Source organism: Rhinolophus ferrumequinum, chromosome 8 (genome assembly GCF_004115265.2).
Source record: "Rhinolophus ferrumequinum isolate MPI-CBG mRhiFer1 chromosome 8, mRhiFer1_v1.p, whole genome shotgun sequence".
NCBI classification, from domain to species: domain Eukaryota; kingdom Metazoa; phylum Chordata; class Mammalia; order Chiroptera; family Rhinolophidae; genus Rhinolophus; species Rhinolophus ferrumequinum.
Window position 1 is genome coordinate 90,667,381 of NC_046291.1, and position 15,307 is coordinate 90,682,687.

The window sequence follows — 15,307 nt, forward strand, 5'->3', positions numbered from 1 at the left end:
GCTGTAGATGACTACTTGGGCCTTGAGGGGGGAGGGGGGTCGTTTAGTCATTGATAGAACTACTTTGGAAGCAATTCAGTGGTCTTATTTTTGAGTGATTTTTCCAAAATGTAGAATTCATTTTGCAGTAAAGTAGTTTATTTTTTTTTTAATTTCAAGTGATGTAATTTAAAACTTAAGTTGTGTTTTAAAACAGCAACAAACTGTATTGTATTTTTGCTGTAATAAACTGTATAATGTAAACCTAATTATTTTATCATGGTTTAAAATTTTTGCATATTTGCTTTATCTTATGCTGCTGATTTTTTTTTTTTACTGAATTTGTAAGATTTTGTTTATCAAAGCAATTATTATGTGGTGACTTGCCTATATCATGAATTATTTAAGAAAAAAAAAGAAAATCAATGAAATAGAAAACAGAAAAACAAATAGAAAAAAACTGGTTCTTTGAGAAGATCAATAAAATGGATAAATTTCTAACCCAACAGATCAGGGGAAAATAAAGGTAAAAGACAAAAATGACCAATATCAGGAATGGCAGAGGTGACATCTCTACAGCTTCTACAGAATATTAAAAAGATAATAAGTTAATATTTGAAAAACTTTAAACCAGTAAATTAGAGAAGTTAAATGGAAAAATTCCTTAAAAGGTACAAACTATTAAATTTTATCAAGAAGAGGTAGATAACTCTACTAGTTCTACTAGTTTAAATTCAATTAAAGAATTGAATTTGTGGTTAAAAACCTTCTCACAAGGAAAACCCCAGGCTTCGATGTCTTTACTGGAAAATTCTGCCAAACATTTAAAGAAGAAATAATGCCAAATCTACAAAAACTCTTCAAGAAACTAGAAGAGGGGGGATTACTTTCCTGTTCATTCTAGAAGTCAGTATCACTCAGATACCAAGCCAGATAGAGACAAAGGAAAAGGGTAGAGTTTCCTTCCTGAACATAGATGCAAAAAAAATTATACAAAATTTTAACTAATTAAATTTCATCATTATATGAAAAGGGACATATCATAAGCAAATAGGGGCTTATTCCAGGAATACAAGATTAACATTCAAAACTCCATGTAATTCACCATATTAGCAGACTAAAAAAGAAAAACTATATCATCATCTCAAAAATTATCTGACATCATTCCTGATAAGCACTCATAGCAAGTGAAGAACAGACGGGCATTTTCTCAACCTGATAAAGGGCATCTATTAAAAACTGTAGCTAAAATTATAGTGAATGATAAATGGATAAATGTTTTTCCCCGAGATCAACAGTAAGGTAATGATTCTGATCATACTAATTCTATTCGAGATTGTAATGATAGCCAGTACAACAAGGCAAGAAAAATAAAAGGCATCCAGATTTGAAAGGAATATGTAAAAATCTCTTTATTCACATTCACAAATAAAATTATTGTCTATGTAGAAAATACAATGGAATCCACCCAAGAATCTACTAAAGCTGATAAGCAAATTTACCAAGATTGAAGGATATAGGATCAACATAAAAAATTAATTCTATTGCTATATACTAGCAACAAACAATCCAAAATTTAAAAAGCTATCTCACTTAACAATAGCAACAAAAAATATGAAACATTTAGGAATAAATCTGACAAAAGTATGTAAGACTGATACACTGAAAATTAAGAAACATTTCTTAGAGAAATCAAAGAAGACCTAAATAAATGGGGAAATATACCATGTTGGTGGGTTTGCAGATTTAATACTGTTAAGATGTAAATTCTCTCCAAACAAATCTAAAAATTCAACACAATTTCAATTAATAAAAAGGTGTTGTTTTTTTTTGTAGAAATCAACCAGCTTGTTTTAAAATTTATATGAAACGCAAATATATCCAAAACAACTTTGAAGAACAAAAATGAATGGTTTTCACTACCTGACTTCAAAGTTTATTGTACAGCTACAGTGATCAAGGCAGTATAGTATTAGCAAAAATGGACAGATCAATGGAACAGAATAGAGAATCCAGAAATATATACATTCATACATATGTGGTCAGTTGATTTTTGACAAACGTCAAAGACAATTCATTGGAGAAAAGGTAGTCTTTTCAAGAAATAGAGCTGGAGAATATTCATTCAAGATGGTGGAGTAAGTAAATGCTGTGCTTACCTCCCCTCACAACCACATCAAGATTACAACTAAACTACAGAACAACCATCATTAATTGCCTGAAGTCTAGCTGAACAGAAGGCCTACAGCAAAGGACATACAGAAGAAGAAGCCACCTGGAGGCTGGTAGGAGCTGCTCCCACAATCATGCGTGGCAGTTAAAAATCAGGAGGGATATCTCAGCTGCAGAGATCCCCACCAAGGAGTGAGGGATTCCAGCCCCACACCAGGCTCCTCAGCCAAGGCTTCTAGTGCTGGGAAGAGAAGTCCCCACAGCTTCTGGCTGTGAAAACTAGTGGGATTGTGGCTGGGTGAAATGGAGGGTGGCTGCAGTTCCAGGCATTCCTCTTAAAGGGTCCATGCACAGACTTATTTGCTAACAGACTCACTCATTCTTAGCTCCAGTGCTGGGGCAGCAGCTTACAAAGCACCAGGGACATAGGGGAGGAACTGAGTTGTTTGGCTTTGGGATGAGACCTGGAGGGGCAGCTTTCTCCCAGACAGAAGTGTTGGCAGAAGCTATAGTTCCTATAATTTCCATATAAACAGCCTATCTTGGCTCATGCTGCGGGTGTTCCTAAAATCTCTCAAAAGTTCACAAATCCCAAACAAGCAGCATCTGGCCTCAGCATGCCCAGTACCACTTGATGAGCAACCCCAACCCTGGCATTAGTGGCAATTGACCTCCATTAAGGCTTGGCATCTCCCAGGCAACTCCAAGTCAAGCACAGGTCATCTGCAGATTGCTTTGTGGCTCATGACAGGTGGCGCCTGGCAGGGCACAGGCTGCTGCTGAACTTGGCCTGCAGCGGGGCCCATCCCAGGAGGCTCCAGGACAAGCATGCCCAGTGGCCACCTTCAGACCAAGATGGAGCATTATCCCAGCCTTCGAGGATGACACAACCAAAGGGCAGACTGGGCAGGCACCAGAGCCCTGCTAAAGCGAATCCTGCTCCATAAGGGCAGCCCCTGCACAACAGCTCCTCTGTTATAGTCACGGCCCATTCTCACAACCAATCAGTTCAAGGGTCAATCCCTCCCACTGACATGGAAACAGCAACCAAATCTCAACTATAATACAATAAGACTCTGAAGGGACACATGCATCCATATGTTCATTGCAGCACTATTTACAATAGCCAAGATTTGGAGGCAACCTGAGTGTTCGTCAATGGATGAGTGGATAAAGAGGTGGTACATATATACAATGGAATATTATTCAGCCACAAAAAGAATGAAATCTTACCATCTGCAACACCATGGATTGACCTAGAGGTTATTGTGCTGAATAGAGTAAGTCAAACAGAGAAAGACAAATGCCATATAATTTTACTTCTATGTGGAATCTAAAGAACAAAATAAATGAAAAAACAAAACAGAAACAGACTCATAGATACAGAGAACATTTTGATGGTTACCAGATGGGAGGGGGGTTGGGAGAATGGATGAAAAAGGGGAAGGGATTAAGAAGTACAAATTGGTAGTTACACAGTAGACAGGGGGATGTAGGGTACAGCATGAGGAATATAGTCAATAAAATTGTAATAATTATGTATGGAGTTAGAAGGGTACTAGATTTATCGGGGTGATCACCTCGTATGTTATGTAAGTGTCTAATCACTATGTTGTATACCTGAAACTAATATAATATTGTATGTCAACTGTAACTGAAAAATGAAAGAAATTATTTAAAGAACTACTACTCACAAAAAGAAGAAATACTGCTGAAAGATTTGGATATTTGTTTACCAAAAATAAATAAAAATACAAGAACTTTCATCTGTACCTCATACCAATAACAAAAATTAGTGGCTCATAGACCTACATGTAAAACCTAAAACTAGAAAACTTCTATAAAACACATAGGAGAACATCTTCGTGACCTTGGGTTAGACAAATATTTCTTAGAAATAACATCAAAATCACAATCCATAAGTGGAAAGAAATTATTTGTTGGACTTTGTCCAAATTAAGAATTTCTGATTTTCTAAAGACACTGATAAGAAAATGAAAAGATAAATCACAGTCTTAGAGAAAATATTTGGAAATCACATATCTGATTTAAAAAAAAAAAAACATGTATTGAGAAATAGACAAAGAATTCCTAAAACTTAATAGTAAGAATGAGGAAGTTTTAAAATGAGGAAAAGATCTTTACCAAGGAAGATATACAGATGACAAATATGCACTGAAGAGATGCTCAAAATAATGCATCATTAGCAAAGTGCAAATTAAAACCACATTGCAGTACCTCTGTTCGAATATCTAAAATTAAAGACTTCTAGTGAGACTGTAAAGTGGTATAACTACTTTGGAAAACAGTTTAACAGTTTCTTACAAAGTTAAAAAGTTGGTAGTAAGCATACACCTATCATGTGATCCAGCTATTCTGCTCCTACGTATTTACCCAAGATAAATGGAAGCATAAGACTTGTGCAAAAGTAGTTATAGCGGCTGTGTACGTTCCCCATACTGGAAAAAAGCATCCACCAGCAGGTTAGTGGATAAGCAAATTATGGTATCACTATACGATGGAATATTCTTCAGTACTAGAAAGAAATGAACCTTGATACATGTGTCAACATGGATGGTTCTCAAAATAATTATGCTGGGTAAAATAAATCAGACCAATGAAGTACTACTGTACGATTCCATTTATGTAAAAGCCGAGAACATCTAAAGTAATGTATAAAGACGGAAAGCAGATTAGTGGCTTCCCGGGGATGTGCGCTCTGACTTCCCTCCGCTGCAGGCGCTCATTGAGGCATTTACTTGTTTCGGCATCGCGGATTCCCTCAGTGGGCGTCACCACCTCCCTGCCCTCTTCCTCCCTTTATATCCACGAGTTCAGTCAGGAGCCTTCTCCCTTTCTTACCCCCCACCCCCACCCCAGCCCTGGTGGCAAGCCAGCCTCTGCACACACAGTTTACAGCCTTCCCAGTGTTGACTGGAGCACATTTACCACCAACTCCACACGAGGCTCTCCCACCCTTGCACCTGGGTGCTGTAATGCCTCCCTGGTCTAGCTGATTTCCCTTGAGTTGTGGGAGACATTTGTTTCTTGGCCGTGAGACTGGGTTTCCATACACCATGTGGAGTTTTGTGTTTTTTTATTAAATATTTTTTAAAAAATTATAGAAATGTATAGGACAAAATCTCAGCGTAGTGGTTCTTAAACATCTGAAATTAAATAACTGTGAGACAGCAAAAGTTATATTGTTCTTCCGGACAAAAATGGGGTTTTTGTTGGACAGACCCCTTGAAGGAACATTAAAAGGCTCTATATTTTCATATTTTCGTATAATTATTCTGTGCCTCCATTAGTTCTGCTGGAAAATTAGTAAAAAAAAACAGGATCTTCCTTAAAACCAGATACTACAGCCAAATGGAGCCTTCCGCAATTAAAAACATTACCAAAACAATGTTAAATCTTGACATTTCCTGATACAGCAAATGTCACCCCTCTTCTTTGCCTTCTCTTTGAAGTAGTTTTTAAGAAGCTGCTTTTTTTCTAAAGCCAGAAGCTTACTTGCTTTTTAAAACCAGTTTGTTTATTTAATAAAGCCCTCTAATTCATCAAATATAGAAACAAATACTTTAAGCCATTTTAAGCTGTGATTTCAGTTGTACTTGTTTCCATGTGAGCGTAATAAATCCACATGGTATGTAAGGAAGCCCTTAAACCAGAAAAGTGACATTTATGAATGACTGTGACATTTAAGACCCTGCCAATTTGAAGACACCTCTGCTCTCCTGCTTCTCTTTCCCAGACGAGCTGACATGGAGTCAGCGTGTTAGTGCAGCTGGGAGCCATGGAGAACATTAGCTGACGCCTGTCCTATGCCTGGCTTAGAAACTGGTAAACAAAAGAGAATCTTTTTTTTCCTTCTCTCTCTCTCCTGCAGAATCCCAGCCCAGGATTATTTGCTGTGAAGCACCCTCTGACCTACGCAGAAACCTTGATAGATTACCATCTGTGCTCTCACCCAAAGTACAAGTTCACCAAGGAGTACCACAGTGGGTCCAGCATTCCTGTCACCCAAAAACAGTTTCTCCATCACACGGTAATGCCGTCACAGGCTCCCTGGCTCCAGGGAAGGGCAGGGGACAAGAATGGAGGGCCACAGCTGCAGAGCAAGAATGGTAACGGGTGGCTGAGTACCCTTTCTTACCACCAGCCCTCCAGGGGGTCAGGGGGAGACCAGACCACTCGCGTCCTCTCCATACCCACCTCTCAGGCTGCATGTCACCCTTGTTTCAACATCCTCACTCGCTCTTTCCCTCAAGGGCTATGCCTCAGATTCATTTTATTCCTGTTTTAGCCATGTAGAAACAATCACATGGCAGACCTAACCCTATGACCTCCTTTCTTTGGCCCCAACAAGTGTAGAAACATCAGAATGCACACGGTAATGATGTAACAAATGCACAGTAAGGAAGATGCTCCATAGAATTCCTTCTCCCCCTAGACAACCAATCTGACCTGAATATCCAATACATCTCTTGGTGGTTACGCTCAGGCCCTTCAAACTCAAGAAATGCCTAACTCAGACCATCGTCTCTGCCCTACTTCTGCCAACCACACCTCAAACTGGCTCCTCCTGCTGCATTGCCTTCCTGTTCTGTGACCTCCACAAAAGCCCATGAGACCCTTGATCCCTTTCTCTCCCTCATTCCCACATCTAAGCATCACTGGATTCCACCAGTCTTCCCCAGACAGCATGCAGTCTCCCTCTGCTCCCTGTCATGGCCCAGCACTGTGCAGTCAGCCCTCTCTGGAAACCTTCCTCCAACACACATCCGATCCTTCCTCCAACACACATCCGATCATGTTATGTCGTTTTCCGGTTGGAAAACCCTCAGTGGTCCTGCTGCCAATTGGAATAGCTCCAAGCTCCTTAGCTTGGCCCACAGGCCCTTTCTGACAAGCCTGCCCCTCCAGCCACATTTCCCACAATCCCCATCACAGGGCCCTCAGTCCGCCCAGCTGGTGGCCTCCTGACAGCGCCCTCCTTTGCATCTCCACGCATGTGCAGGCACTTCCCCTGACTGCAGTGCCACTTGATGAACCACCCAGCCTCTCTGAATGTCGCATTAGCATCACGTTCACTATAATCTAACGGATCATAAGGCCGAATCTGCCCTCAGTCACCAGGAGCTGTTGCTTGTGTCCCTAATGAACCGGGGCGGGGTGGGGGGGGTAGGTAGGGGGAGCAGTGAGGAAGAAAACACTCCTTTGCCCCTACTTCAATTCTTTATTGTGTTGTTTAATGCCCTTTGCTGGAGCAGTTGTCTTAGCTTCAGAAAAATTCAGTCAAGCTGAATGAAGTTATACATTTTGGAGCTGAACTTTTAAGACTGAACAATAGTCAGCTGCATGAAATGGAAGGCCTTCCCAGGCTTTACCTCACCAAGCGGTGCCTTTACATGTCGGACCATTTCGTGCTCGTTTCCATTCCAGGACATCATACCCGGGATAATGCACTGGAAGAGCTTCCAGTCCGTCGTTCTCTCATCCCTGCCTGAGACCTCTACGTCAGAGCTGACACAGAGGTAAGCGCAGCTCACCTGTTTGTCTCACAGAGGAAAGTTTGCCCCATGGATTACAGGAGCTGTGCTCCCCAAAAGTGAAATGCCAGTCATGTCAGCTCATACTTCTAGTGAGTGAGGGAAGTTTGCTAGTCAGAGAAATATGATGATGTATACTGATTTTCCTATTTTGATATGGTCTTAAGATACACTTTTAAAAAACTAATGTCAGGTGGCTAGTTAGCCATATTTCAATAAAAGTGGACAACCGATCCATACAATTCAGTTGGAAATATCCATGGTCAATTTTTAACATTTTAAAATTGCCAGGGTTAGCTTTTTACACCCTCCATATCCAATTCCAAAGGCTCCACCCTGGCATTCATGGTGGGGACTCACAGTTGTCATCATACAGAGCTCTGAATGTAGCCTGTAGCTCAGCTCCAGAAACAGAACAGATAGATGAGAATATTGTTGGACCAAAGACAGAAGAACTTTAGAGTAACCACCTTTTTCTAATTTGTTTAGATAACACTTCCTCAAAGCCCTTAGATATAATCAGAGCCTCATGCCTTTTCTTTAGGACTCTGCCTGGTCAATAACCTACTTCTGAGCCCTTAAATTTGCTTCTTCATTGTCCTTATAAACATAGTTAAATAAGTTATTGGTGAGCAAATGTGACCAGTATCCCAAAATGATTGTCATCAGCAGTCCTCTTATGTTCACATCCTCAATTCAGAATGAGGCTCACCCCAAGGAAGCAGAGCCCTGTCACAGCCCCAGGAGTGGTCAGGAAACCCGAGCTCTGCCACCAACCAAGATCAGCAGGTGATCTTTATACCCTGACTCCCGACAGCATGGCCTGGATCTCCTGACACAGAAACTCAAGTTCCTCTCCCTTAGAGAAGGTCACATGTCTTCCTGGAGCTGTGTGACCTCGACCACGCTCTTTGACCACCTCTCTGGGCCCAGTCCTCTTGTCCAGAAGGCTTGTTGCAAAGACCCTTCTCAGCCTTGACATTTTCATTTAGTAGGAGTAGAAAAGCTTATCCAATGTGCAGCGACCCCGTATATACTACCCATCCACCAGCCTCTCCCCAGGTATTTGAGGAGTTAGTTGAAATCCAGTTTGTGACTCCAGAACACTTCATGTGCTTCTCTTCCTTCATTGCTGGCAGAAAAGCTCTTCCTGAATTAAGCAAAATCCAACCTTATTTCCAGAGGCTTTTTAACATCCTCTCCCTTTTGGGTTATTTCCTCAGTGCTTTCCTACTACTCTCCTTTGCCTGGAGGTTATCATGAGACCAAGCATAGGATTTGGGATGTGATAGAAGCTCAAAAATATTAGTTCCTTTTCTATGAGTTCATTCATACCTCATCCACCCCACTGCCATCTAAAAATAAACTAAGTGTCTTTGTTCTTCGTTTTAGCATATTTCTAAAACTTGAAATCTCCAGAATTGGTGCAAAACAGTGGCACTGTAGAGAGAACAATGCTTTGGTGGCTGAGAAATCTGCCTCCATTATTTGTTAGCTGTGCCACCAGCTCTATGTCCTTGGGCAAGTTACTTATTACTGAAGCCCTCTGAGCAATAACTTCCCCATCTGTGAAACAGGAATGCTGATGGCATCCTCACCGTGCTATTGTGAGGACTGAAGTAAAATGGTGATGTGAAGCATCTGGCACCATCTTGAATAACTCTTCCTGCTCATCTGCCCTCTGTACTCAACCCACTAAACCTTGCAATCACTCTGTTGCCACCAGATGGCAATGGTCCGCCACCACCTGACACACTGCTTCTTTTTGCTGTGGGGTGAGGACATTTCAACATTGACCCATGTGATCGGTAAACATAGCTGGGTGTGGGGTACTGTTGGGAGACTAAGGAAAATGAGAAATGGACACTGCCAGTGTCCACCAGCTGTCTGCACGCACAGATCTCCAGAATTAAGAAGGGGAAAAAATCCTGTTTTTGTTTTCCAAAGCAATGTCCTTGGAAAAATCTCCTGAGGCTGTTCTTTCAAAAAGCAGTTAGAATGCGGTTACCTTGGGCTTGAATTAACCATGAATTAAACATGAATTCTGCACGAATTAAAGAAAACTTGCCAACCGTGAGTTGTCACTTTCAGCTTCTGTGTCTGCCTGCTCTGTTGGGCTAGTTTGTTTCCAAATAAACCATAATTGCATAACAGATTATAAAATCAAGAGAGGATTCTATATTTCCTTATCATGGATTTCTATGATTTAAGAGTCTAGATCATGTTTTTATTTCTATAGCAGTTAAAAAATAATAATGGCATTTCTTTTTTAAGTTTCTACAAATCCATTATTGATACTTCAACTTTGCAATCATTTTGCTTGAATAAATTTCCTATTGCATATCAGGTGTTTCCCTAGTGTCTTTTGCTCCTGAAAATTATCTGTTTGTTGTTAAACTATGTGATATTGTTATTTAGTGTTTACTTATTCTGAGTCATTTTTGTATTCATAATAATCAAAACAGCTCACTTGGTTTCTTTACTCTTTAATAAATTTAGAGCAAATTTGTTGTCTCTATGACTTCCATAAAATCCGAGAGTCAACAGCAACGGAAGAAATCACATAATCCAGTAGTGCCCAGACTTCTGGGTTTTATAGATGAGTCCAGAAGAATTTGGAGACTGATTTAGGGTTGTCTGAATTTTACTTTGCCAAATAAGGCATTAAAACCAAACAAAGCAAAACAAAATGCCCAACCACCATCTATTGTCAGCATTTCAATTTTAGAAGAACAGATTAACACACACCAAAGTAAGAGGAACATGGTCTCAGAATTTTAAAATTTCGATGTTTTCTCTTATGAAAAACACTTGGTTGTTGCCATTCCATCTTTCAAGACCAACTTGTCTCTGGAGAGTAGCCCAGGCTTTCAGTGCCTCAGCCCCTCTTCTGGGCAGGACTCCCCTTGGACTACACACTCTGAGGTTTCAGGGGGGTTGTCAGTTAGAACCTGCATTCTTGGTCATGAAGTCAGTCAATAGGACTAATCTCTGGGTGGTGGGATTCCTTTTAGTGAGGAATGATATTAAAGACCAAAGTCTGGGTGCTAGGTGTACATATTGCTACTAGGGGGTGGTATGGGGGACGGGGGTTATGTCTTGGCCTCCTCAGCAGACAAACCAGGGTGTGTATGTGGAGAAACACACACACACACACACACACACACACACAAAAACTTCAATTATTTGGTACTAAGTAATTTTATGTTCAAATTCTACAAGTAATCTTTAGTCCCAACTAAACTTGGTACTCCAAAATTTAAAAAAAATATTTTAATGATATTTGCATAATATAATATCATTTAAAATTTTTTTTTAATTTTGGAGTACCAAGTTTAGTTGGGACTAAAGATTACTTGTAGAATTTGAGCATAAAAATACTTAGTAACAAATAATTTTGTACTATAAAATAGTTCAGAGGAAATTGAAAAGAAGTTTTAAAGTGTCATGTTTCTAGCTTGCCTTAGCAGAGCAATAAAAATCAAGATTTGCTAATAACCATTAATCTTGAAAACAGTTTATTTGAATGAAAAAAATAAAACTTAATGCTATCATAGTAATGCTATTGTCATCCCAAGAAAAAAGATACATTAAAAAGATTTGTTTGTGAGTTCATTATAAAAGTTTATTCATGTCTGATTGGTTTACAAGAGGACTTTAAAACAAGACAAAAGAAAAAAGAAATGTATTCCAAAAAATTGTTAAAAACTTTTATCCATTTATGTCATTTCTCCTATTCTCTTTTTGTTGTGTGTTCAGTTTTTATTTCTTTAATATCATTTGAAAGATTTATGAGGAGTAGAGACCAAAGAAGAGACCAAGATGTTCTACCATCTTGAAACAAGATCTGCCATCTTTTAAGATAACAATATATTTTTTTCTCCCTATTTCAATTTTTTAATGTTAAGGAATTTTATATAAGGTTTTAAACTTATAATACCAAACAATATATAAGGGATTGGGAGAAAGGTTTGAAATTGAATAGAATAACTAAGGAAGGGTATAAAGGTGGGGAAAACTAAGAACAAAAAAGTGAACTCTCTAACTACACTCCCCCCCAACCCCCCAAATACATAATTTTGAACAATGCAAGTTCAAAATTTCTGTTTATAAGGCCTGGAAAATGTCTTGTTTGGCAACATTCTCTTGGATTTGGATTTGACTGGTACTTATCACATCCCCTCCCCTTTGCTTCTAGGGAAATGTTGGTTGGTTTTCAAGAGTGGAGGACAGAATAATAAAGGCCTCAGCAGGAGTAAAATAAAAGTGCTCTAGAAAATTGTACAAAGATCCCAAGACTACTGAGGCGATCATTTATCCTTGGCTGCTTGTGTGATTTTTTCCACAGCTGTGATTCCCTCAATTCAGTTCTGCTTCCTATAAATGTCCCTGCCATTCTTGATGCCTTACCAGAAGAAGACAGATTGGAAACCGTCGAACGGTACAGTTTTTACCTTTGGTCTCTAATGGAGTTTGTTTTCCAAAAATATAGTAGGTGCTGTGAGAGATTTTGAAAAAGCACAGTGACTGAGCTTGCAACCCAAACAAGACAAGGCTAACGCCCAGCCAGCCATACCTCTAACTAAATAAGATGCTAAATTCGTGGTGGAGAATACAGTCTCTAAGGTCTCAAATTTGCTGATCTTTAGGTGCTCCAGGAGCTCAAGGCAGGGGAGAGCAGAGGTTTGGAAGGCCTCAATGGTCATGTGGACTTGGGTCAGCACGTGAAAGATAGGTAGGCCTTGGAGAGGCATAAAGAAATATAGGCCCAATTTGGTGGTTACCAGAAGGTAAAGGGGTTGGGGGGTGGGGGACGAGGGTGAGGGGGATCAAATGTATGGTGATGGAAGGGGAGCTGACTCTGGGTGGTGAACACACAATGTGATTTATGGATGATGTGATACAGAATTGCACACCTGAAATCTATGTAATTTTACTAACAATTGTCACCCCAATAAATTAAAAATAAATTAAAAAAAAAAAAAAGAAATATAGGCCCAAAACCAGGCACTTAAATTTGATTTTACTGACGAGCATCCAACAGTCTGTGAAAATACGTCTTTGAGTCTCCTGTCGCTGTATCCATTTCAACATTTTTACATGTAAATAGTCAATTAGTGAAATCCTAAATATCCGAATCCAGTCCTTCTAAGACCTGCCTACGTGCCATGATACTTGGCAATACACGAGTGTTTAACGCTCAGAATCCAGGGCGGAACAGGAAGGCTGAAGTGTCTTCTGCTCAGCCCACTGCATGTGGCCATGAGAACGCTAAGTCCAGGCCCGGGTGATACACATTCGCTTGAGGTTCAGAGGAACAAGTCCTGTCTGGCTGGGCCGCTGGGGAGACGCTCAGCAAACCAAAACATAGCTAACCCCTCCTCCATTCACCATAGATGTGCAGACTATTGTGACTCAGTTTCCTCTTCTTTGAAATGAGAATAATAGTGCCTACTTCCTAGGGGGTTTTAGAGTTAAAACAGTTGCTGCTGCTACTGATGAAGATGGTAACCATAATCCAACATTTGCCCAGCACTCAGTGTGGATCAGGCACAGGGCTTTGCGAGCAGTCTCATTGAATCCCCACAAGGAGGTGTTGTTATCATCCCCCCCTTAGAGACCAGGAAACTGCTAATGGGTAGATCATGGTTGCAAAGCACCAGCATAAGTGATTCGCACATAGCACCTGCTTAGCAGTTGTTAGCTTTCAATTTTATAGGTCTGAGAACAACTTTTGCTATTTTTACAGGTACTTTCCTTAACAGAAGCTTGCTAGGAGTGCCTCTATTTATGTGTCACTGCTAAATAGGGTTCCTGTTTGTAATTCCTAATTTTGAGGCCTTTGCTGATCTTGGAAGCATTTCTCTTTAACCGAGTGTGGGGGAGACTGCTGCTATCAAAAAAAAAATTCATTCTCTTCCTCTTCTAAAGTAACAGAGTTGTGGAAACTAGTGGCTAAATTTTCCTGTCTCCCTTGAGTTGTCATCCATTTGACTAGGCTCTTGCCAAAGAAATGTGAGCAGATGTGAGAGATTCTACTTCTGAGGTCAGGACTCGTAAAGGAGTGAGGGTAACTCCTCCCCACGCTCTCTCTCTACTTTGCTCCAACTGATACGGCAGTGGGCAGTGGCCCGGCTCTAACCACCAAACAGCAAAGCTCTAGCCCAGGGGTCAGCAAACTGTGGCCCACAGCCAAATCCGGCCTGCCACCTGTTTTTGTAAATAATGTTTTAATGTAACATAACCATACCCATTCATTTATGTATTTTTTATGATTCCTTTCATACAACAGCAGAGTTGAGGAGTTATACAAGAGACCATTCTGACCTGCAAAACCTTTATGAAAAAAGTCTCCTGACTCCCGCTCTAGGGGATAGCAGATCACAAGATTAAAATAACCTCAATCCCTTTAGTTTATTATTTCACCCATAAATTATTTAGACATGTGTTGTTTAATTTTTCAAGCAGTTGTGGATTTTTTTGTTACCTTCTTTGCAGTTGATTTCTGTTTGAATCCCATCGTGGCTTTCTTTATGGTCCATGGTATGGTTAATATTGGTCAATGTTCCATGTGCACTTGAAAAGAACATGAATTCTGTAACCCCATTTTTTAAATTGTTTTTTAATTCTCTGCTATTCCTACCACGGTTCATTGGTGGAAAGCAATTTATCAGCCTTATGCTTCTCTTAACACAGACCCAACAAAAATAGGTGGAACGAGTGATCACAATATTTCTCTATTTTATTTTGGGGAAAAAAAAAAACGTTCCAGCTAAACATCATATTCCTTTTCAGGGAGCTCTGTGAACAGAATATAGAAGTTATGTTGACTCCAGAAATGATCAAAGTGGAATTCTTTATGTTGGACTGCAAAGACACCAAAAAGGAAAAGTAAGTGGATGCTTTTATGTCTCATTAAGAGGTAGCCTTGGATAAAATTTGTCCTACCTGAAGTGCAGAACTGTCATTTTGTCTGAATCTAAGTATCTCAGTTTTCAAGGGAAAGAGGTTTCCGATGCTTTTGATATTTAGACATGCATTTTATTTTTTAGCACAATGGCATTCCCTCAAATGTTGTTGGCAAGGAAGACTTTAAAAACAGAATTCCATTTTTCCATTTGCTTATCGTTTAATTTCAGACATGTGTTTATTTCTTATTGATAGCTGAATGAGTTTCATTCAGTACGAAGAACCCAGGCTCTGGAGCCAGATGAGACTGAAGGCTGAATCCCAGCTCCACCATTTACTGCATGTGAGGTCTCCGGCCAGGTTACTTATCTTAGGTAACTGGGCCTCAGTTTCCTCATGTGTACCAGGCAGAAAATAAACTCTCGCTCACACGTGATTGTGAGGGTTAAATGAGACAAGGACATGAAGACATCCAGCTAGTGACTTGATGTGAACTAGATGCTCAGCAAATGTTAATTCCTCTCTTTGCCTCCACATCAGGGGCCAAAGATAAGGAAACTTCATCATCATCCTTCAAGAAATTAGTTTGATGAATACTTTTATAATGAAAATAACCATATGTAGTACATATGGTTTGTAAGTTTGAAATTCTAGGTATACGTCTAAAAATTTTTTTTATTTAAAAAAAATGC

At 39.8% G+C, this 15,307-nt stretch overlaps 1 protein-coding gene across 2 annotated transcripts in view; it reads left to right on the forward strand.

Moving 5' to 3' along the window:
* CFAP221 (cilia and flagella associated protein 221) overlaps nt 1-15,307 on the forward strand; it is a 100,958-nt gene that overhangs the window by 81,858 nt on the left and 3,793 nt on the right. For both annotated transcript variants that reach the window (XM_033112995.1, XM_033112996.1), the window contains exons 20-23: nt 6,044-6,202; nt 7,600-7,691; nt 12,055-12,147; nt 14,502-14,597. In XM_033112995.1, coding sequence (XP_032968886.1) covers nt 6,044-6,202; nt 7,600-7,691; nt 12,055-12,147; nt 14,502-14,597 — 440 coding nt within the window. The remainder of the gene's footprint in view (nt 1-6,043; nt 6,203-7,599; nt 7,692-12,054; nt 12,148-14,501; nt 14,598-15,307) is intronic.